This window comes from Mercurialis annua, linkage group LG3 (genome assembly GCF_937616625.2).
Source record: "Mercurialis annua linkage group LG3, ddMerAnnu1.2, whole genome shotgun sequence".
Lineage (NCBI taxonomy): Eukaryota > Viridiplantae > Streptophyta > Magnoliopsida > Malpighiales > Euphorbiaceae > Mercurialis > Mercurialis annua.
In genome coordinates this window covers 1,101,750-1,125,143 of record NC_065572.1, presented here as the reverse complement: position 1 = coordinate 1,125,143, position 23,394 = coordinate 1,101,750, and the positions used below count along the sequence as shown (strand labels likewise).

The 23,394-nt window shown below is 35.4% G+C and overlaps 6 protein-coding genes across 7 annotated transcripts; 2 read left to right on the top strand and 4 right to left on the bottom strand.

Annotated features, from left to right (window-relative positions):
- Positions 1-2,095: 2,095 nt before the first annotated feature.
- LOC126673337 (uncharacterized) lies at positions 2,096-6,335 on the top strand. Its single transcript, XM_050367434.2, has 3 exons — positions 2,096-2,500; positions 3,245-4,637; positions 4,902-6,335. Exons 1-3 carry the CDS (start codon positions 2,251-2,253, stop codon positions 5,089-5,091), a joined length of 1,833 nt encoding a protein of 610 aa, XP_050223391.1. The 5' UTR covers positions 2,096-2,250; the 3' UTR covers positions 5,092-6,335.
- Positions 6,336-7,363: 1,028 nt separating this feature from the next.
- LOC126674842 (pentatricopeptide repeat-containing protein At1g62914, mitochondrial-like) lies at positions 7,364-9,833 on the top strand. Its single transcript, XM_050369365.2, has one exon. The coding sequence runs from the start codon at positions 7,605-7,607 to the stop codon at positions 9,774-9,776; it is 2,172 nt and encodes a 723-aa protein (XP_050225322.1). The 5' UTR covers positions 7,364-7,604; the 3' UTR covers positions 9,777-9,833.
- Positions 9,834-10,044: 211 nt separating this feature from the next.
- On the bottom strand, positions 10,045-11,037 carry LOC126674840 (uncharacterized). The gene has a single exon (XM_050369364.2). It carries the CDS (start codon positions 10,905-10,907, stop codon positions 10,206-10,208), a length of 702 nt encoding a protein of 233 aa, XP_050225321.1. The 5' UTR covers positions 10,908-11,037; the 3' UTR covers positions 10,045-10,205.
- A 539-nt stretch (positions 11,038-11,576) lies between these two features.
- On the bottom strand, positions 11,577-14,970 carry LOC126673784 (uncharacterized). 2 transcript variants are annotated; one of them, XM_050368048.2, is made up of 3 exons: positions 14,723-14,970; positions 14,094-14,508; positions 11,577-14,013 (listed from the first exon to the last, which is right to left on the bottom strand). In XM_050368048.2, the coding sequence occupies exons 2-3, from the start codon at positions 14,438-14,440 to the stop codon at positions 12,057-12,059; spliced, it is 2,304 nt and encodes a 767-aa protein (XP_050224005.1). In that variant the 5' UTR covers positions 14,441-14,508; positions 14,723-14,970; the 3' UTR covers positions 11,577-12,056. The 2 variants fall into 2 exon arrangements, with proteins under 2 accessions (XP_050224005.1, XP_050224006.1); XM_050368049.2 differs by lacking the exon at positions 14,723-14,970 and having other exon boundaries at positions 14,098-14,190.
- Positions 14,971-15,747: 777 nt separating this feature from the next.
- LOC126673965 (probable L-cysteine desulfhydrase, chloroplastic) lies at positions 15,748-18,646 on the bottom strand. The gene is made up of 2 exons (XM_050368302.2): positions 17,188-18,646; positions 15,748-16,144 (listed from the first exon to the last, which is right to left on the bottom strand). Exon 1 carries the CDS (start codon positions 18,539-18,541, stop codon positions 17,192-17,194), a length of 1,350 nt encoding a protein of 449 aa, XP_050224259.2. The 5' UTR covers positions 18,542-18,646; the 3' UTR covers positions 15,748-16,144; positions 17,188-17,191.
- Positions 18,647-21,821: 3,175 nt separating this feature from the next.
- On the bottom strand, positions 21,822-23,135 carry LOC126674110 (uncharacterized). Its single transcript, XM_050368488.2, has 3 exons — positions 23,001-23,135; positions 22,566-22,758; positions 21,822-22,151 (listed from the first exon to the last, which is right to left on the bottom strand). Exons 2-3 carry the CDS (start codon positions 22,711-22,713, stop codon positions 22,009-22,011), a joined length of 291 nt encoding a protein of 96 aa, XP_050224445.1. The 5' UTR covers positions 22,714-22,758; positions 23,001-23,135; the 3' UTR covers positions 21,822-22,008.
- Between the last annotated feature and the right edge of the window lie 259 nt (positions 23,136-23,394).

Here is a 23,394-nt window from a genome sequence, read left to right as displayed (position 1 = left end):
TAATTAGAGGATGAAAACATTAAAAATAATTAAATATAAGGGTTATATCATCTTTTTTCTATTTGAAAAAATACAAATATGTTAAAAAATGAAGGATTATTTTAAGCTTTTTTCTAAATAAAAACAGTTCAATTTAGTGCTTTAGGGTAGAGTTGAAAACGAAAAATCAAAAAAAGGGTACAAATGAACTTTTTCCTAGGTCATGGTATAAACGAAAAAATATTATAAGGTGTGGTTTTTTTAAGTAATTAGACATAAATTAATAATTCTAATAATTAATAATAAAATTTTAGAGAAACAATTTGAATATTACGTCTTATAAAGTATTCAATAATTTAATAATTTTAATAATTTATAATTTTTTAATCCACCATATATATTAATTATCAGAGGCCGACTGTACGTATAATGAATATGAAAATCAATTTGTTTAAGAATACGAATGAAAATAATAATAATAAAGTTACGTGAAACTGGGAAATGTACTGATTTGGTGGTTTTGGGATATACTAGACTTCCGACTGTAAGTATACCTTCCTCTACTCTCACTTTGCTTTCTAACTTAAATAATCAATTTTTTATTTTCTCATAAACATTCTTTCAATTTTTAATCAATTAATATTTGTGAATGTGGTCTACAAAGGCGCATATTAGCATGAACAAAAAATGAATTACCTAAATTTGGGAAATGATGAAGGATAATAATGTCATTGAAGTGCCTGATTTTATTATAAAAAAAGAACAGTGATTTGTAAAAATTCTAACGTTAGCAAAACGGTCATGCGGACTGGTTCCATTACATTTCCAATAGATTTCACATCACTTGACTTTTTAGCTACTAGTGTTGTTTCCTTTTTCTTTCCTTAAAATTGTTAGTAAAAAAACATCAAATTTTATTGGGAAAAGGGTCATTTATGCCCCTAAAGTTTGTTTACAGGATCAAATGAGCCCCTAACGTCTGGAAAGGTTCAAATATGCCCCTAACATCTTAAAAAGTGAACAACCATGCCCCCGTTTTGACTTATAAATGAGACGATAGGGGCTTGTTTGTCAAAATTGGAGGGCCTGTTTGTTCATTTTTTAAGACGTTAGGGGCATATTTGAACCTTTCTGGACGTTAAGGGCTTACTTGATCCTCGAATCAAACGTTAAGGGCATAAATGACCCTTTTCCCAATTTTATTTATGGATTAAAGTTAAATAATGAACGCATATTATTATTATGAGATTAGGCAAGTAATTGACTGAACTTTTTTATACGTTAAGACCCATCTTCACTCCTACACTAAGTACTCACCACCATACAATGATTGGTCAATCAACCAATCAGCAGTGAATGCAACGTAATATTGTGTCCAACATTTAATTACTTTTAATATTAAATTTTTAATTATTTTTATTAAGATTGTAATCAATTTAATTTAATTACCCACAACCAATTAAACTAAGAGTATTTTATTTCAAATACATACTCTCTTCGCTTTTATTTAATTTTCTATTTAGTCAAAATTATATACATTTTTAAAAAGTGAATTTTTTATCTTAAATTATAAAAATAAATACTTTTATAAATTTGTTTAGAGCTAATATACCCATCATTTATCAAAAAAAAAAAAATATTCTACTATGTAATAAATATTTTATAAATTGAGTTATAGAATCATTTATTAGGGAGGGATAAATTTAGAAGATACTAATAGCTAATAGTATTATTTTGAAATTCTAAATGGACAATTAATTATAGACAAATTCATTTGACTAAATGGACAACTAAATAAAAATAAAGGAAGTACTTAATTAACTAATTTTAAAAATAAAATAATAATCTAGACACCGAAAATAAACATAAATTTATTAATTTAAAATAAAAGGAATAATTTTTTCCAACTTTTTTTTCGTTTCAAAATTTCTCCAATTAAATAATACCGGTTTAATTTTTTTTAAACTGAAATAAAACCCAGAATTAAAATTCTTTTACACTAACAGCAGACTCCGAAACCAACGCGCACGTTAGCACCCAACAACTACCTTTTCAAGGCTAAAAATGTGATTTCCCCCTTTTTCTTTATCCCCATAAAATACCACTGTCTAAATTTTTTAAGGTCCCTTAATTTTCCCAAATAATGTAATTAAAACCCAAACCCAAATCCAAATTCTTCTCTATATCTCCGCAACTGGGTTTGGTACAATTGATCCAGTTTTTCTTCATCAAATCTAAAAAAAAAATCCTTAGGGATCGGAATTGATCATCATGGGAGGAGAAGGAGCAGAGGCGCAGTATGTTAGGGCAAAGATTTCAGTGTGGTGGGATATAGAGAATTGTCAAGTCCCCAGAGACTGTGACCCACATGCCATAGCTCAAAATATTAGCTCTGCTCTGGTCAAGATGAATTATTGTGGACCGGTTTCCATCTCGGCTTATGGGGATACGAACCGGATTCATTCTGCGGTTCAGCAGGCTCTTTCTAGTACCGGAATTGCTCTTAATCATGTCCCGGCCGGTAGTTCACTTTTTATGGTTTTCAGTTGTTTTTTTGGTCGATCTGTTGATTTGGGTTTTGGATTTGGTTGTTTTTGTGTTCATTTGTGGTGGAAAGTTTGTGTCTTGACTTTGTGATGACAACGGGTTCGGTTTGATTTTGTAATAATTAGTTAAAGTTTATGTCCTTTTTGATTAATTTTTAGTTCAATTAAGGACAATATGAGTATTGACCTTAATTGACCTGAAAATAGAAAGTGTTGTTCATTCGTTCTTAATTGATTAAAATAATTAAAAGTGAGTTAATTGATCCCGCGCAAGTTCAGGGATCGGAATGACCCTTTACTCTAACTGTAATTGTGCTTTGGTTGTGTTCGAATGACAGTTGAGTTTCTGAAGTATGCCTAGGAAATTTATTTCATGTATTGAAAAGGGAATGAAATTTCCATAGGATTACTAGTTTTCTTTCACTTATGTTGCACGGAAACTTGTCTAAGTCATACATTTCAGTGTTTCATTTGTTTTATAAATGATGTTGTTTTGAGCATTTCTTGTTTCGCTGATTTTCGTTTCAGCATTTCCTGTTTTATTGTTTCGGTGTACATAGCTGGTAACTTATTTAAGCCGATTCATTTTATTTTGCCTTGTTTGTCCTACTTAATTGACATAGTTTCTCTCTTTAGTTTTTTCATATGTTTCTTTACTTTGCAGAAGACTTACTGCTTAGATATTGTTATCTCATAGTTTATTATTCGCTTGTTAACAGGTGTGAAAGATGCAAGTGACAAGAAGATTCTTGTGGATATGTTGTTCTGGGCGGTGGACAATCCTGCCCCTGGTAATTATTTGTTAATTTCTGGAGATAGAGACTTCTCTAACGCTCTCCATCAACTGCGGATGAGGAGATATAATATTCTCTTAGCACAGCCTCAACGAGCATCTGCACCCCTCCTCGCAGCTGCTAAGAGTGTATGGCTGTGGACGAGTCTTGTTGCTGGAGGACCAGCAGTGCCAGAGGGTGAATCGCTACAACTTGGTAATAATAGTTATACATCTTCTTCGGACACATTACATATTCCAGTTTCTGATAGCTCTCATACCTATTCTGAAAATCCCCATATGGGAAATCAGAGAAATTCCTATGTAACTAAACAGAAAGTAAAAGCCACTAGAAGAAACCCGAATCAAACAAATGGATCAAATACTTTAAGTGCACCTGTTTGGACCCAAGAAGATCAGCCAAATTCAAACTCTTACCAACCTGGTCCTTATGTACCTAAAGTTCCCTTAACCAGACCTTCTCCGGATTTCAATCACGGGAATCCTAACTTTACTTGGAGTAATGTCACCAACGTTCATAGCAACCATCAAAGTCATTTTACACAGTCTTCAAGGCCAAATGCTTCAGCTATGCAACCTGAATTTGCTGGTGGTAATATTTATCCACCAAATTTTCAAATTCATGCTCCTATAAGTTCATCTAGGCCCAATGGGACTGCGATTACCTCAGCACCAATTTTAAACTTACCTGATATTGGTAACTTGAACATTTCTGGATTCCCTCCCAGCTTTAACAACCCTCCAACTGCCCAAAGACGAAATGGAGAGCAAAAACATGACGGAAAGAGAAAAGGTGCAAAGTCTATATATTCTAGTAACTCACAAAATGGACACAAGGCACCAAACAATCAGACAATGAACAATAGGTACTCTGGCGGTCCAGAATATCCACCACCATCTTCGTCACCAACAGCTGACGATGTTGCTTCTCTTAAGGTTTGGGGAACTCCGGGATGCCCAATCCCTTCAGAATATGTTCAAGGCCTTATTGGAGTTATCCTACTTGCCTTGAACACCCTTAAAAATGAAAAGATAATGCCAACTGAAGCAAATATATCGGATTGCATTCGATATGGAGATCGCAAACATTGCAATACTGACATTAAGAAGGCCCTTGAGAGTGCTATTGAGGAACAGATGGTCATCAAACAGAACTTAGGAGCGGTGCAGTTGTATGTTTGTAAGCATGAAAAACTGTGGAAATGTGTAAATCCTATAGGTGGAAGTCTTAAAGAATATCCGAAACCCACGTGGGATGAAATTCAGAAATTTCTGGAATCCCCTGCTGGGCGATCTGCAATCATGTCATCCCAGTGCAGGTAAATCCCATATTTTAGCTTTTAAGTCTGTTTGGCTTCCATAGATAGGAATGAATCCGTAAGCTCGTGTATGTAAGGGGCCTAAGCTTAAATCATCTAATCAACATATTAACTTTACTGGTCGTTGTGCACCTTTGCAAATTACATACATGAGCTTACTGAATCGGCGCCTTCGTAAATTTTGCTTGGAAATGTGAATACGAATATCCAATTGATCCCAAATATGATGTCAAAGTGTAACATTCCTCGTCATACATTTTACAGGTATGAAGCTGCTAAAATTATAAAGAGTATGTGCTTGAAAGAACTTGCTTTGGGTAACATACTTCAGATTGTAAATATGGTTATTGCCATAAAGAAATGGATTATTCATCATCAATCAGGTTGGCAACCACTTACTATAACTCTTCCTGAGGCCAACAGTGATTTAGAGTCTGCAGCTTGGACACTATAGCAAGAAAAAAAAGGCCCTGTAGATAGTTAAAAGCACTAGAAACCATAATGGTTGGTTATCAGTGCTTAGAGTAGAAAAAAGCCTTTTTCTTTTTCCTTTGAATTGCGGAGTTGGTAGTAGTTACAATGGGGGTTGATTTGCGTTGGTGTAGGTATATAGCAATAGCTGATCTTACCCTAGTATCTCAATCCTGGACCGTGGTATACACATTAAGCGTTAGCATGAAAAGTATATTTAAAGAAATCCTGAGGCGACTTTGAATGAGGAAGTATGCAAGATAATTTTAGGAGATAAAATGCTCGCCGGTTGCCTGTTTACATGCCTTTTGCATCTCTGGTTTTCTGCTCTTTTGCATCTCTGGTTTTCTGCTCTTTTGCAACTTCATGGCTGTACTGGAGTTGTGATTTAGTAGTTGGGTTATAACTCTACGAACTTATGTGCACATAAGAAAAAGTGGTCTAGCTATGAATTTGAGTATGTTGCTCGTTTTGAATGGCTGAGTAATTGTGTGCCTTGTTCGGTAAAAAAAACACATTCACTATAGGTCTGTAGCGTGCTCTCAGTTAAAGTCATCTGAAGAAAAATTGCAGGAAAGATCTGTATCCTCCAGTCTCTACGGTTTTATAGCTCTTTATTTGACCACCCAAACATCTAAGGCTCGTTCATTATTATCTGCCACCTCAAAGTTTATCCGTTGAGTTGATACCAAGAATGAGACGACTCAACTGTGCTGAATGAAGATTTGGAATTGATATTGGTTATATGCTTGAGAAGGTGGAAGCTTGACTAGTTGATGCGAACAATAAATTGGAGTTTTCTATGATTATCAAGTTACCTTGTGACAACATATGTGACTTTTAAGTATTTCCGTAAAGTTGGGAGCTTTTCGCCTGATAACTTATGCAGCCCAACGTAGCGAATCATTTCATTGAAAAAAGTAGCATGGGAATGAGGAACTCAACAGCAAATGATGGTTTGTGCTGCTGAAATAAGAATGAGAATAATTTAATCATTGAGAACTGAGAAGGTGATGTTCTGGTAACTTCTGTATATTATTTTCCTTTGAGTTTATTAGTTAGAAGCATCTGAAGTCAAACTATGTCCGAATGAGGAGCTCAAGTCAGGACGAGTTGTGTCCTGATTGTGTCATGTGTAGTTGAATAAAAAGCAATGTATGTAATTCTGCATTTTTTCTGTTTCTATCAGTTTATAAATACAACCATCGTCTGGTTTGTTTTGTATAAGTCGGTAGGGATATTGTAATTCGACCGGAGAATAGGTTCGATTTTCCGAAAAAAGAGTGTTCTCTATATTTCTACAATACAAAATATGTAGCATCTAAAAGACTCATAGTATGCATGTTTCCTAAAATTCGTCTCTATTTGTGATGTAATTTCGGATATTCGTGGCTCTGGTGCGCACGAACACAAGTGGGAGCCTTTCTTTTCTATCATCAGCGAAAATGTGTTTCATAGCCTTCAAAATACTTGGCGAGCATAAAACTTTGGCAGCCGATGCCAATTATTTATTATTTACTTATAAAAATTAAGTTATTTATTACCTAAAAGAATAATCTTTTACTAACTAATTAAACTTATTTTTAAGGGGAAAGAAAAACTACTTGCCGGTTTTCTAGCGAGACAAACCACGACTTGGAGAGAGAAAGCTTATTTAGGTGGTTTTTTGCACGGTGGGAGGGTGATGATTTCCGGCATCTAGCCAGAAATCATTGTCCTCCTACCTGATCGTGTTTATACTTTTTTGTTTTTTCAATAAATTGATTTTTTTTATGGAGTTTTCTGTGCTTTGCTTTTTTTTTTCCTTGCGGTTTCTATCCGCCATTTTGGTGCATTATTGGTTGTGATGTTTTTTTCTTTTTCAGTTGACGTTTTATGGATTCGATCAAGATTTTATCGTGTTGGGTGATTAGTTGTTCCGATTCTTAATGCATTATGTTTATGACGTTTTCTTGATTTATTCAAGTTTCTTGCGATGATTTCAGGTTATTTGTTTGTTTCAGCAATTTTTGCGATGATTCAAGTTTCCAGATGCAGTTTCTTGAAAAATCAAGTTTGTATTAGAGTCTAGCGTAGTTATTTTATTCACCTTTTATGGTTTGTAAGGCAGATTTGCGAATAAGTTGTTTATGACTGTAGCATAGGCCACTTTTAAAAAAATAATTATTTTAAGCCATTTCACAATTTAAGTTAATGTAACTAATTACTTGCAATCTAACAAAAATTATTTACTGAAATTTAAATTTTGACAAAAAGGAAAAGAAAAGAATTCTCGAACATCCTTCATTACTGCTAGAAGAAACCGAAACCAATTCTAAGATAACAAGTCTTTCATCAACACCAATTCTTCTGCTAACTCCGTCACCCTTTTAGAAACTTTTCCACTTCTCCGGCGACTCCTCTTCGTCGAAAAAAAAAATCAGGTGTGCCGTCAACTCTTTTTTTTTTCTCATTCTTTTCATTTTTTTTACTTCAACTAGTGCGGCAGTAAACTCGATGCTCTCTCCTTTATCACTATCAAAGAGAACAATCTTCAGATGGGTTAATTTAAAATCAGCCATCTCTTCAATTTCATGCATTCAAATGAGTCCAGAAATTGATCAAACCGTATCAAATGCCACTGATTTTGAAGCAAATATTCAATTCTTAAGAAATGAGCTATACCCAGATAGCTTAATTAAAGTTTTACAAAACACAACTGATGTAAACTCAGCTATTAAGATATTCAAATGGGCTTCTCTTCAAAAACATTTTAATCACACTTCTGAAACTTATTATTGGATAATTTTGAAGCTGGGTCTTGCTGGTAATACACTAGAATTGGAGGGTTTTTGTCAAAATTTAGTGAAGGAGAAGTGTTCAGGTGTTGAACATGTTCTTGTCTCATTGGTTGAGTCATTTGTTAGACATCGTAGAGTATGCGAAGCGAGTTGTGTTCTTGTTAGTATGAGTTTAGGTGGTTATAAGCCTGAAATTAGTTTGTTTAATGTTGTTTTGAGAGGTGTTGTGGAGGAGAAGAAAGGGTTTAAGGAGTTTGTGTTTGTTTATAAGGAGATGGTGAAAGCGGGATTAACACCGAGTATTGATACTTTGAATTGTTTGATAGAGGTGTTGTTTGATTCGAAAATGGTTGATTCGGCTTTGGATCAATATCGAAGATTGAGTAAGAAATTATGTAGTCCTAATAGTCGGACCTTTGAGATTGTAATAAAAGGTCTTGTTTTGAATGATCGAGTTGATGATTCCGTTGTCGTTTTGCATGAGATGATGAGAATTGGGTGCTTGCCTGAGTTGAGTTTTTATACATGTGTTATACCTTTGTTTTGCGGGGAAAATAAATTGGATGAGGCGAGTAGGTTATTTCGGATGATGCAAACGTCTGAAGTTGTTCCAAATCCAGTTGTCTATGGTGCTTTGATACGATGTTTGTGTAAGAACCATCGGTTGGACGATGTGGTAAACGTTCTTGAGGAGATTGGAGAGAGTTGTTCGACACTAGATAATGATGTTCTTGTGGATGTTGTAAATGAGTTTTGCAGATTAGGGAAGATAGATGAAGCTATGAAATTTTTGGACAATGAAAATATTCTTGAAACTTCTCCGTATAATGCATTGCTCGAAGGCTGTTGTAATGCAGGTAAGTTTATCATGGCTAAAGAGGTTCTTGTAAAGATGTTGAAGAAAAGTCTAGCTGAATGCGATTCTTGGAATATTCTGATCAGATGGCTGTGTGATAAGGCAAAAATTAAGAAAGCAAGCGAATTTGTTGGGAGAATGATTATAACTTCATCGATTCCTAATAGAGACACATACTCGGCTCTTATTACCGGTCACTGTAGATCAAACGAATCTGAAGATGCTCTACGACTATTTGTCCAACTCCGAACCAAATGTTGGGTTTTGGATTCCGTTTCTTATTCTGAGTTAATCGAAGGTCTCTGTGGGGCGGGAAAGCACCTTGAGGCTATGGCAGTGTTTCACTACATGTTTGGGAATGGATGCTCGCTTCAGTTTCTCTCATTCAGTATACTGATCAAGACAATTTGTGAGAAGGGAATGGTTAATGAAGCCGTAAGGCTACAGCAGATGGTTCGTAATTCTGGTATGTGTTGCGGTAATGACACTTATAAATATATTATGCTCGGATTGTCCAACTCAGACGAGCGACGAAGTGTTTTAGTATATCTCTCGCGAGTGCTAGTTATTGGCTGCAATCTTGATGCAGAAGCATATTGCATTCTGATAAGAAGCATGATCGCGCAAAATCGAGGAAATGATTGTTCCGTATTTTTGGCTGATATGGTTCATAAGGGTTTGATACCCGATTCTGAAACACTGCATAGCCTGTTGTCACACTTAACCAACCGATCTCAGCTATATTTGATTTCAGCTACAATTGGTGAACTTGCCGTCAATTCTCAAGTTATAGATTCAGTCATGTATAACATATTGATTAATGGTTTCTGGAAAGAGAGACTTAAGACCGAAGCATGTCGACTGCTCGATTTAATGTTGGAGAAGGGTTGGGTTCCGGATGCTACGACTCATCGACTGTTAGTTGGATCAGTTGACAGTAGAGAAAGTAATGAGAAAATGTTGACATATGAAAACCTAACCATCAAAGATAGTGTTACTGACATTCTTGCCGATGCCTTGGGAGAAACATGATGTTGTACATAGTGTAGATGTAATAATCCTTTCAATTGTCAAATACACAAAAAAGTATCCTTTCAATTGTCAATCAACATTTCCGTGACGAAAATTTAGCATCTCGAACATGGAACTTCATTTTTGACATAGAATTCCTTAAACTATCATCATTTCGGCGTCGAGGAATTAGCATTTCAAAGACGATTTAACAGAGAAATCCTTAAACTAATATCATTTCGCTGTATTTGTGTCCAAGTATTCTATTGTTCTGTATCGTGCTACATAATTTAACAACTCAACTAAACTTTACTAACAAAATTCATTTGAAATACATGAAATTGTTTACAATTTGATCCTTATCGCTGAAAATGACCAAAAAATTAAAATCACAAAACAAGAAATTCAGTTATAAATTAAATAGTTGAAGAAATTGGGTGAATTTTCATTTCAAGATTCTTTTTTAAGATCAAGATTTCCATTAGTAGCCGGAGCAACAACGACGCCGTCAACGCCGTCTCTATCCCGTTTACCTAATACATGATTGCCGGAGCCAGAAACGCCGTCAGCTTCTTTCCGTTTAGCAATTAACATAACATGTTCAAGAGCCTCTCTAGCTCTCTTCTTACAAACCGCCGCTTCTTTGACTCTCCGCTCCGCCTCCAGTCTCGCTACATTCACCGCCTTCGCCATCGAATTCGACGCAATCTTCGCCGCGCATAATAGAACCGTCGCCATTTTCTTATCGATTGCTTTTTTGTCGCTATTGCTAAAACTGAAGAAATTGAAATTAGGATCCACGCACGGCGGACAGAGGAACGGAGAGTGCGACGGCGGCGGCATGGCGGCACAGTGTGAGTGAGTGAAGGAGGTGCAGTTAGAGCAGGCGATGCGTTTGGCAGGCGGCGGCGGATTTATGTCGTAGAAGGTGAAGCAATTAGGGCAGAAGGAGGACGGGTGAGCTCGGAGAACGCAGGAGGTGCAGAGACGTCGGTGGACGCCGCGGACTCTTACGTGGTGGAGGAGAAACGTTTCTTTCGTGTTGCAGTTTCCGCATGTTGCGCCGGTGGTGGTGGTTGGGGTGGTGGTTGTAATCAGTGTTGGATTTACGTTTATGGTGTTCGGTTTAGGTGTTGTTACTGGCAGATTCATTTTAGGTTATGAAATTGACGATTTAGGTCTTTTTGACGGTGGCCGTGACGGTGGTGAGGGCGGAGGGGTTTATGGGAGAATTTTCAACTAGAGATGACACAGGAAGAATAATGTTCAATAGAAATGGTTGAGATGAAAGTAACGACGTCGTCTTATGCCGTCCATATCCATAGCGATTAATTAATTTTATATAATAAAAAAAATTAAAAATATTTAAATTTAGTTATAAAATTGTAGAAAATTTATTTCAGGAAATCTAAAGTTACATCTATAAGATTTAATAAACCAAATTAACTAAATTAAATTAGAATAATCTGATTCATATGACTATTTATTCACTTCAAAATAATGCGAACACTTCATTTAACTAACATTTTCTGTTCAAAAAACTTGTTGTTTCAAAACATGTTGAAAATTTGACATTTTAGGCATACAATTTCATTTGAACATATAAACCTTCAAATAACAACAATTTGATGTTTCCGTATTTGTGTTCGTGCTACATATATTGATAGCTCTTAGCCTTGCCAACAAACTTTGTCGTACAAGGTTACATTTAGCAGTGAAAACGGCTTGCTTGGCTACTATAGAATGGGCATATGACATGAATGTTCTCCGCTTAACTAAGGCATGATAATCCACAAAAAGAATTTGATGAAATTCATTAAATAACATCAAAAAACCATGCTTCCATTACATTATTGTTACAGGGCATTGCAAGAAACAGGCACTGTCAGTCTCACAGGCGTAATCTAATGGTCGAAACGTATTATTCAAATCCGGAAGTCTCGTAAATGAACCCCCACCTATATCGAGAACATTGCACGGCCTATATCGAGAATATTACGTGCAAATAACTTAGCACTTACGGCGCCTAACATTTTACAAAATTTCTTCTAACCACAGATTAAATAACTGGACCGGACTGGCCGGTTAAACCAGAAACCACAAGCTGTCCCGTCCAATTAACCCAAAAGACAGGCAATCCGGTCCAACTGGATTTGATCAGAAGAACCGGCGGTTGGGCCATGAACCATACAAGCTAGGTTCAATTTCTTCTTCTTTTTTAACGATTTGACTCAGCCGGTTGAACCAGAAACCGGTGGCTGCACCTTTTCGGCCACCCGTTCGATTTTTAAAACACTGCTTCTAACACTCTTTGCAAGTCGATTTGTTGTGGCCCAGTCCTTTGCATCTACTGCACTGGAGCTGACGTTTAACTACATCCTGTGGTCCTGTTCTCTTTGTTGTTGGCCGCCCTGGTGGACGACGAGTTGGAGGGGGACTTACAGTCACTGTAACCTGAGAAGAATCCTTCTCGACAGGCGGCCAGTCAACATTTGGTATCGGATGAACCGACTCAGAATAAGTTAATCTGTAACTCTCAATTGTGAAATATCTTGAACAAAATTCGTATGTGTTCCTCTGGATACAACTGATGACAGCTATGGCATGGAAGCAAGGCAAACCAGTAAGCTGCCACCCTGTACAACTACAGTCCCAAGCATCGATATCCAGTATCTCAACTGATTCGCCTCGAACTTCAAATGTGCTGCCGGCTGACAATAGCACTTGAAGGGAACCAGATTTTAAAATCTCCTTTTCGAGTTTTTCTTCCATGGAAGGAGTTAACCTTGTCATCCATAGGTCGGATTCTGCACGCTGAGTATAAATTAACTCCATAATCTTACCCCGAATGGCATCAACCATCTGTGTTATTGGTAGCTCATGAGCTTCTGACGCCCAACTATAGAACATCTCGCCGAAATTGGACGTTAAATGGTTATATCTTGCACCCTTGAAAAATGCATTGGCCCAATTTTGCGGCTCGTTTTGTATGATCCAGTTGTAAGCATCTGCGGATATGCTTTTGATGCTTTCGATGCACCTTTGAAAGATTTCAGGCCTGGGTGCATAAGCGGCTGAATAAAAATCCTCAACCATGAGCCGCTTCACTTCATGAGAAAACTGCCCTTTCAAGTCTCGAATAAGTTGCTCAGTCAAGTAGCGGAGACAATACCCGTGGTATGCATCCTTAAATATATCAGCAATCGACTGCTTTAAACCTTTTTGTCTGTCCGACACAAATGTTATCGGGCAAGATGTTGACAGAGCAGTTCTTAATTGTAGTAAAAACCAATACCAATTATCGTCACTCTCTGCGTCCACTACAGCGAAAGCTACCGGAAATACACCATCGTTCCCATCTGCAGCTGTCGCAGCTAATAACATGCCTTGATATTTTGACTTCAAAGGTACGCTGTCAAGAAACAGGAGCGGCCTGCAACCTTGAAGGAAACCATATAATGAAGCATGGAATGCGACAAATAGACGTTGAAAACTGGAGTCTTCCTTAGTGGTGAAAGTAGCATGACTGCCGGGATTCGACTCCCTTATCTTTTCACAGAACAAGGGTAGCTGATTATATGCTTCTTTGTATGAACCTTGAAGCTGCTCCTTTGCAATTTCTTTCCCACGCCATGCCTGAAAATAATTTAGTTGAATTCCATACTCTTGTTTGATGTCATTGACGATATCCTTAGGCTTGTAATTTGGGAAAATTTTCAATTTTTCCTTAATGATGCTGGCCACCCAGCTTCGAGTTGCCTGATGCCCCGTAGTCAATACCGACCCTTCACATGTATGTGCTGGATTCATCTTCTTAATACAGATTAGTTGAGTAGTTGATAACCTCGATGCATGAATTCTCCAAGGACAACCTTCTGCTTTACATTTTACAGTCACGCGGTGGCTATCATTTTTCTTATACCGAAAAGCAAACTGATGTGCAATGGCATATTTACGCAATGATTCGCGAAATTCATGAACACTGCTGAACCTCTGACCAACCCCAGTAATTGTATTCTGCCATTGCTGTGCACCTTTTGCATGCCCCTCGTCACTGGAACCCACAAGAGGAAAAATTGGCGAAATGTCAAGTGGTTCATCAATCTGTACATCATCAATATTGATGTCAACATGATTAGTATCAACTACAACATCGAGAGGTCCAGCAAGCTGGATTGCAGACTGCATGGAATCGTCCACAATAGCCAAAGGCGCATCAACAGGAGGCACTGCTTCCGACAACGTTGTTCTGCTCGATCTACAAAAAAAGGATTGCCAAATTTACACCAATCATCCAACATTAACAACATATTTTAGCTTAGACATCAAGAAGACTACCTACTGGCAGGCAAGTTCGACGCATCAGGCAACATAATATCTTCCATTATTACATAAATGTCGGTGGTGACAGAATCCCCATGAAACTTTATCATCCGCTTTAAGTCTTTGTCATTCGATATGGTAATGAGCGTCTTTCTATTACCCGGGAGAAAGTACTTAAGAGACATAACATTAATGCTACAATTAAACATTTCAGCAACTTCCGTCTGGAAGTCATTAAACGTCATTTGATCATCGATGTCTATAGCATGTGCATCACCGCCTCTATAGGATAATGAACCATCCTTATCCGTCCCAAATTCGCCTCCCAATTGGCAAATAGCTATTAATTTAGTCCCCTCCATGACCGCCGTGTAATTCTACCAAAACCAGTATAAAGCAGCCTCAATTCATTCCAAGCAAAAACAAATGTCTGCACAATCACAGTAAAATTCATGAATGGTGAAAACAAAACACCCAAAAATACCAAAAAAAATCAAAATAAATTCAAAAAAACATACAATTCAACATTCCATCAATTCAAAGACAATAAGATGCAGCAGCTAAACCAATAAACAAAAATTAAAATTCGGAACAAAAAAAAACTAAAATTAAGAGAACCCAATGAAGACAAGAACCTCGTATACCTTTGGGTATTAGATCAACAGGCGAAAAAAAGCTAAAAGCTTAAAATTTAATGGTTTCTCATAGACCCAGTTGAGTAACACAATGGAATTGGAATTGGAATTGGGATTGAAATTGGGGGTTTAAGCCCTAATTTCGGATAGGGGAATTATAGGGAGTACTACTTGAGGAAATCCGACTACGTTTAATTTAGTGCCTTTTCTCTACCAATAGTACGGCGACGCTTTGGTAAAGATTCAGCCATTTGGGGGAGATTGTGTTGTGGGTCCCTTCTAAATAATTTAATTATTTTTTGTTTTTGTAACCTAATTTTCCTCTTTGTATTTCTTTTGGTTTTTAATATAATTCGGTTCAAAAGTATCTTTACTGTTAATAAAAAAACTATTTTTTCTTATTAATTTATCATCATTGTTTAAATAATAATTATTTTAATTAATTAATAAAATTAAAAGCTATTTATAGAATATTTCGTTTTAAAAAATATTTAATAAATTTCAATTATCGAATTCTATCGGATATACTTTGAAAACTTAGTTGGAGAGCAACATTTATTAAATGTAAACACATTATTCCTACTATTAGATTTTGCCTTTTTTTTCCATATATGATGTGTTAATTTAATTTTCTAGAATATTTTGAAGGCGGAGGCAGGTGAAATTTTGATCGAACAACTAAAAGTATAATCTAAAAAATTTGGAATCACTTATACTAATCGATTAGTAAGATAAATAGCATAATGAAACCAACTGATACCGTTATAATTGATGAATAATCTACCATCAACGTTTTATCCCTGAAATTATTATCAGATTCATTAGCATTGATCGGAAAATAAGGTCCCTACCAAAGAGTATTAAAATAGACAATGATTGCAAAACAAAACATCAACCTTGTCACTCCATGAAAGCAATGGTTTTCTAGAGGAACACAAGAATACATATCCATTCTATATATAGTTTTGACAGCAACACTTGCACATTAATCATTCAAATTGAGTTCATATAATCAAAATTTGCTATCAAATCAATAATTGAATGATCAAACTTGTTAATTATGTGGAATTTCGTTTATTATTAAAGTTCAATTGCATGGCCAACGCTCACAGAAAATTCTCAATGCACGAAAAACGTGCCGAGAATGCATATGAAGAAATAAAGTTTATTTACATGATTCAATTCAACAGCTACAAAGTTCCTTCACATTTATGAAAAAGAACTTTCCATTACACAGACAAGTTCATAAAACTGGAAAAAAAAATTGCAGCAGCTTTGATGCAGGCGTAAATCTGCAGTTTGTTTCTCAGCGTTTTATTGTTTTGAAGTGAGTGGGGATGGTATTGAAGCTTCATGGTAGCGAAACCATGACCACTGACCAAGAATAATCTCTTCTAGTTCATTCGAATACTTCTAGTGTGCCGCATTGAGCTACAAATGAACAGAAAACAACATGTTATAACAAATCAAATTCTGCACATTAGTTCGATTAAGTTTACTAATGCACTGTAGAAGGAAACCAAAAATCTGTAGAGAAAGTACACTGATGCGAAGCAGTTATTCAGCAACAATCTAATAAATAGACTTTCTATCTTGCAAGCCATCCAATTGGAGGCAGTGATAGGGTAAGATTGTAAGAAAAATAAGAAAAAAATGAAAAAAGCTGCCAGATTAATCAGCATATGATAAACAGCAGATAAAACGGTTATAAACTATAAATGTTGGAAAAGTGCGGGGAAGGGAAAGAGATAAGTTGCTAACGGCTACCAAACTATCACCAGTAAAGAATTTGGACAGTGCATTTATTCGGAGTAATAGCTTGAGTAAATGAAATTTCCAGCAATGATCAATGGCAAAAAGAAGTAGTTCTTTGACAAGGGATGAGGTCATTTCCGTGCGTGAATGAAATATTCAAGATGAGGCTTAAATAACATCATTATCATCAGCTAGAACAGAATCTCTGAACCAACACTTAACTACTTAATCATAAACTTCAATTAAATGAGCAGTAGAATGCAATTTTATTAGTTTTCCAGTAGTGAAGATCATATGTCCATTTGTGAAAAAAAGGTTGCCTAGTTAATATATTCAAGCAACAAATTACACATATTTTCTATTGGAGGTTCACAACTCTCCATCTAACTGTATCCTTGCAACAATGTTCTAAAAATAACCACTCGTCATTGTGTCATTTTAAAGTAACATGAAAAGATATCTTCCAGACGACAGAGCAAATGTGCATAAGCTGTTGTTGGCATCTTCATTTTTAACATTATAAATTCAAATCAGATCTACGATCAAGCTCATTGACTAACCTCTCCCATATTCCAGCACTAATTTAGGAAATCGATTCAACGAAAAAATCATTACTGAATGAATGACAGAGACCTAATAATTGTGCTTATTCAAAAAATGACAGAATATTAAAAAGGCAAACAGTTCCTAACATCTAAGTGACTTTAAGTAAGATATACCTCTTCAATTTGGGAGACTGGCACACGTGAAGCCATCAGTAACAAGTTTGTTGATAGCATCCCGAAACTTGTAATAATCCGCAACCTTGTTATACACTTGATAAGAAATCCGCGCATACCCAGTAGCACAATCAACCTCATCTTTAGGAGCTCTAAAATAGAAAGGAACTTCAACACCAAAATTTTCCCTCAAATGGGTTCGTAACTTCAAAGTATCGGACTCACTAGAAATCCCCAAACAATCAGGCAATCCAATCATAACCAAACTCCCACACATCTCCGGCGGACAGCCAAGATGAGTCCCCCAAGCTTCAGCCAACATCTTCCCCATCTCAACAACATTCTCATGATTCCTCTTCTTAATACCCTCAATTCCACCGGGAAATCTATCGAGAAACTCCAAAACCGAAGGAACTACTAATTGAGCACTATAATCCCTAGTTCCAATCCAAGCACTTTCTATAGCTAACCCATTACCATACTCATGAGACACAACAGGATGATGCAAATCATTTTCATTATGATCAGACTTTTTACAATACAAAAAAGCAACAGAAGGTGGACAAAAAAACCACTTATGCAAATTACTAGTATAAAAATCAGCCCCAATTTCTTTCATATCAACATCAACACATCCAATTCCATGAGCAGCATCAACAAAAACTTGGTCAACATTCTCCTCTCTACAAATCTTGACCAATTCTTTAACAGGAATTACCACACTAGGCATTGAAGTAACATGGTCAATGACAGCTAATCTAACTTTTTTACCATTCGTTTTACCTATCTCCAACGCCTTCCGAAACTCCGTAACAATCTCCTCCTTCGACTTCACCGGAAACGGCAACTGAACTTCAATCACCTGACCGCCGGCGCGTATGACATACGCTTCAACCGATTTTTTAACCGCTCCGTAAGCATAATGAAGCATAACCACAGCATCTCCCTTATCATATCTACCTTCAGCAAATGACCGAGCAATTTTTTGTAAAACAATAGCGGCGGCGGTGGTGGCGTTGTCGACAAGGGAGACTTCATTGACATGATCGGCGTTAATTAGGGTTTTGATGATCGAGCGGGACTTGAGGATTCCCGGTTTGAGTATGTTAAAGTAGAAATTATCAGGTTGTTTAAGGAATTGGAGTTGCCATTGATGTTGAGCGGAGATTATAGATTTCGGACAGCTGCCGAAGCTGCCGTTGTTAATTCTGGCGACGGAGGTGTCGTGGTGGGAGAATTCGGATTGGATTTCGGCGTCGGTGATGATTTTCGACGGTGAGAGCTTTGGTTTTTTTGTTACGGTGGCGGCGGAATCGCCGTTGAGGGCGTGGATTTTGTGGTTTGGTTTGGCCATTGGAATTAGGGTTTGGAGGGGATGAGCATGGAGAAGAGTGGAGGAATAATAAAATGTTTGGTAGTGGAGAAAAATAATGAATTGGTGACACTTGGTGGAACACCGCATTAGCTCAACTTCTTACTGTTTCTTGGCTATTCGCGCCTTTTAGTGACAAACGAAATCTGTCAGCAATACTGTGTCCTATTAGACAATGTTTTTAAAACCGGACCGGAGATCAAACCGGCTTCACTGAGGGTTCATGGTTCGACCGGTTCAACCGGATTTTTAATTTTAATAATAAAAAAATAAATATATATGAAATATAATATTATAAATAGAAAATATCATAAAATAGTTATATATAATTATTTTTAAAATTTCATAATGTAAGTTTTATAAATAAAAATATACTAACTAATTAAATAAAAAAAGTAAATTTTGACATATTATTTACTTTATAACTAGAATCATTACTAATCAATATCAATATACATAACTATTTTTAAGATTTTATTAGATAAATTTTCTAAATAAATATAATGATAAATTAAATAAAAAAATAAATTTTGAGAATTTTATTATTTTATATACAGAATCTAAACTAATATTATTAATATGTATTTTGAAAAAAAAAATTGCTTGAAAAGAATATTCCCTCACAATAAAAATAAGGCATAATTACTTAAAAATCAACCACCTTGAATTTTTTTTCGTTTATACCCTGACCTAGGAAAAAATTCATTTATACCCTAACGTATGTGTTTATGTTTCACCTCTACCCCGAGACACTAAATTAACCTCTTTTTATTTAAAAACAAAATTTAAAATAGTCCTTCATTTAAAAAAAATCATTTCTAATTAAACTCTAATTAGTTTAGGTTAAAAATGAAGAACTATTTTAAACTTTTTTTTAAATAAAAAGAAGTTAATTTAGTGTCTCGGGGTAGAGGTGAAACATAAACACATACGTCAAGGTATAAATGAATTTTTTCCTAAGTCAGGGTATAAACGAAAAAAAAGTTCAAGGTGAGTGGTTTTTAAGTAATTAAACCTAAAAATAAAAGGAAGAAGAAGAGAGTTTTAATTGTAGAGTGGTATGAGTTTGTAATTTTAACAAAAGAATAATGGCAATGTTTAACATCCATATGCTATGTGGCTTCAAAGGACAAAAAGACATGTCAACATCAAAGAAAATGTGGTCCCATGCCAATTTATATGTAGTTGTAAGAGAAAATTTCCAAAACCGGATTCATCCGGTTTCACACATAGACCGGATTTTTCCGGTTCAACCGAATTTTAACCCGATTTTTAAATTTGGATTTTTGATGTCTAACCGGACCAGACTGAGAGCCGGTTGCCGATTAATACAGTCCGACCGGCCGGTCCGGTCCGATTTTAACAACATTGCTATTAGATAAACATGATAAGCCAAATTATAAATCAACGAAGTTCATTTTGGCCCTCGAAATTATAAGAAAATTACTAAAGCCAAATTGGTCATTTTGAATGAAAATACTTTTAAAATGAGTCGTTTTACTCCTTCGTCTTTAAGTTATACATTATTCTATAATAATTTTTTCAGTTCCAGCTCTAATTTATTTATAATGCTCCAATCATCTTTTGTCATTCAGGGATAAAACGAGCTAACATACTCATTTTGAGAGTATTTTTATCTAATGTAACAAGCATTTAATTTAATTTTTTGTGCAGTTGGAGATATAAAATGAATTTTTATTTATTAATAAACATATGTATTAGATGCCTAGTTTTCTTTGCTAAAGGCTAAGGCCGGTTTTTCTTTGCCTTCCACTCCTTGTGGATGTGCTAATATAATTACCATTTATAAAAAAAAACATATAAAGACGAAAAGAGTGATTCTCAATTATATCTATTTAATTTAGAAAAATCTATAAAATTACATAGATCACACTAAATAAATATTATTTCTTAAAGTATTTAATAGATTAGATGCAAATTAGATAAAAATATATTCTATTAATGTAATATCATGTTGAATTGATATGGGATACTTTTTATACCAACAAGAAAATATGGAATATATTTTTTAGATTATTTGATAAAGAATAAAACATAAATCATCTTATAGTAAAAACATAAATATGTTTTTGTAGACGTAACTAATTAAAAAATATTCTATTTAATTTTTTAAAAAAAATCAAATTTCACCATTGCATGTGGTTGTAATAAAAATGAATTCATCAAACTAATTTATATCTTATTATAATGAGAGTGAGGTGATTAAATGGAAAAATGATACTTTTACCTTTTGAAGAGGTGGGCATGATTGCAAAATTTCATATTTGAGCAACAAGGAAGATAATAAGGATCAATAAGAGCAAGTCGAAGTTAAGAATGCAATTAACAATAGTGGAAAGGGAAAAGGTTCCTTTTTATTTACTAAATCCATAAAATATTGGGGCGTTATTTTCAATTATTTATGTCTTTTCTGCCCTAATAGTAATTTATGATTTTTTATTATTTTGGCTAATACGTTTAAAAGTTTTTATCATGTCAATGCTGCCCGTAATTGTTTTGTATTAGTCCACCGCACGAACAAAACAAAGACTAGTTCAAATTGGTTTCACAGTCAAAAATTAACACTTGCATTTTAATATGTTTATTCTTATCCTTTTCATTATAACTTACGTTACCAATAGCCTAATGGGACCAGTATTTTATCATATTTTGCTGCCCAATGCACAGAAAGTGCAACATTTTTGTTTCAGATGAATTCAGACAAGTCAGTCTTTAGCCTATTTTTAGGCTCAAGATCCATAATGCTCGCAAGAAAACATTAACATTCACCTCATCAAGAATCTAAAAATAAAAATGGGAAATGCATATTTGAAAGTATGCACTTGACCATTTTAAACATTTAATCCCTTCAATTATAATTGTCAACATTGAAAAGTCATACACTTTTGATAATATATAGACATTAGGTCATCACGTCATGGAAATGAAGTGAGTATACTTCATGCGCCATTAGTGTGACTATGATAAACTTTTGATTTATTTGTTTACTTTAACTTTATTAAAATTAGTCCCAATACTTATACTTTTATTTTTGTTGACACCAAATTTTTAAAACGGTTCTTTCGGTTAGAAGAATCCAATCTCTATAAAATTAGAAGTGCAAAGACCAATATTGATAAATAGAAGGGATCCAATGCAAAAACAGGACAAGTGCATGGACTAAAAAATGCATTATGCCAAAGAAAAATGGAAAAAGAGAAATATGGCTGATTCATGCTACTACATCAAAATACAAGAAATCTATAAATTTACTCAAAAGGATTATTGAGATATAACTGAGTAATGATTTTATACACAAGAAACTGTAACTCGAATCAAGCATAGTGTTTAAAACAGGAGATTTATAAAAGATTTGATGTTTCTGTAACAAAAACCGATGGATGGACTCGTACAAAACCATGATAATATCAAGCATGATACGTATAACACTATTTCACTTTGTCATAAGCAATTATGTTCTGTGGTTCGCATTCAGGACTAAAGAGGCGGACCAGGAGAGCCGTGGTTGAACTTACAGAAATAGCTCCGCAAGTAGCCCATCGAAGACTCCTAGGAACTGTAATCCTAGGACCTGCACAAGAATTCAACAACCAATGTTGTGGGGTAAACCAAAATTTGAAACAGGAAATCAATCATCTAGGCTGCTGTTCTGGTGTCATCAAAATTTTACTTTCCGTTGTAGAATGCCATAAATTGGAGCTACTATACAAGAGATCAATCATCCGATATTTCAAATTTTGATCCTCCTCCTAACGGTTATCCCCACTAACTCCTTATATTCATTCTTTTCTTTTAATATACATATGCTTATCTTTGTAGCATCGGTCTCTTTGCTCGAACTTTCTAGAACCAACATTTCCGATTTTTAGGAGCTGATCATTAGTTAATAACATACGCACATTGCGTAAACAATTAAAGCTCAGCCGAGCTCAAGTATGAAATAAATTAAATTGAGAAATTGTAGTTGGGGATCATAAAAACATACCATAATGCAATCTGCAAAGAATCCAGAAACCCAATGCTCCTCCAACAGAGAAAACCCCTGCTGTTTGCCTCATTAATCTCGAGCAAGGTTTACAGTCTGACCTCATTAGGTCACCATCAGAAAACCCTAAGAAGCGCCTCAATGCCATCTTTTTATTCTAAAAATTCAATTCAATGCCTTCTACAACTTGAAACTGCAACAAGCATTAATCATAATTCAAATTTGTGTTAATAGCTTCATCCCATTTTAATAAAGAAGCCCACATATTTACAACATAATTAATTTGTAAGTAGCAGCATTTATTTAATTTCATTGAGTGCGGCATTTCGTCGAACAGATGGACTGCAACATTAGAAGTTAAATCAGATAAAGCAACTATAACTTAAACGACACACCGTGAAAATAAAATTGTAAGAGAGTGGGAAGCAAATTTACCCTAAGCAAAAACTGAGTGAACTAAGAATGCACAAGTAGGGAGATTTTGGTCCAGTTTGCAGTTTGTAGCTATGTTAAACAATGAACACAAGGACGCAGTGCAGGGATGAAATAGATTAATTGGGCCAATGGGATGAGATTGTGAGTGGGCTTTTGATTAATCGTATTATGGGTTATATATGGGCTTTAAATAAGAAAAGGAGTGAGACTATATCGGGCCCAGGAGTGTAAATGGGCCAAGCGAGCCCGAATTAGGTCAACTCGAGCTCGAGTTCGAGTGTGTTATACAGGTGCGAGCTCGAGTTCGAGCTCGAATAGGCCTAAATTCTCAAGCCTGAGCTCGAGCTCGAACAATATTTGAGCTACTCAAGCTCGAGCAATGTTTGAGCTACTC

Bases quoted from the DNA above. Each gene is read 5' to 3' on its own strand.
- LOC126674840 (XM_050369364.2), bottom strand. From the start codon at position 10,907: ATGAATCTGCCAGTAACAACACCTAAACCGAACACCATAAACGTAAAT.
- LOC126673337 (XM_050367434.2), top strand. From the start codon at position 2,251: ATGGGAGGAGAAGGAGCAGAGGCGCAGTATGTTAGGGCAAAGATTTCA. The intron at 2,501-3,244 runs GTAGTTCACTTT...GCTTGTTAACAG, and splicing joins TCTTAATCATGTCCCGGCCG to GTGTGAAAGATGCAAGTGAC. The intron at 4,638-4,901 runs GTAAATCCCATA...TACATTTTACAG, and splicing joins ATCATGTCATCCCAGTGCAG to GTATGAAGCTGCTAAAATTA.
- LOC126674842 (XM_050369365.2), top strand. From the start codon at position 7,605: ATGCTCTCTCCTTTATCACTATCAAAGAGAACAATCTTCAGATGGGTT.
- LOC126673784 (XM_050368048.2), bottom strand. From the start codon at position 14,440: ATGGAGGGGACTAAATTAATAGCTATTTGCCAATTGGGAGGCGAATTT. The intron at 14,014-14,093 runs GTAGTCTTCTTG...CTTTTTTTGTAG, and splicing joins TCGAACTTGCCTGCCAGTAG to ATCGAGCAGAACAACGTTGT.
- LOC126673965 (XM_050368302.2), bottom strand. From the start codon at position 18,541: ATGGCCAAACCAAACCACAAAATCCACGCCCTCAACGGCGATTCCGCC.
- LOC126674110 (XM_050368488.2), bottom strand. From the start codon at position 22,713: ATGGCATTGAGGCGCTTCTTAGGGTTTTCTGATGGTGACCTAATGAGG. The intron at 22,152-22,565 runs GTATGTTTTTAT...ATTCTTGTGCAG, and splicing joins TCTTTGCAGATTGCATTATG to GTCCTAGGATTACAGTTCCT.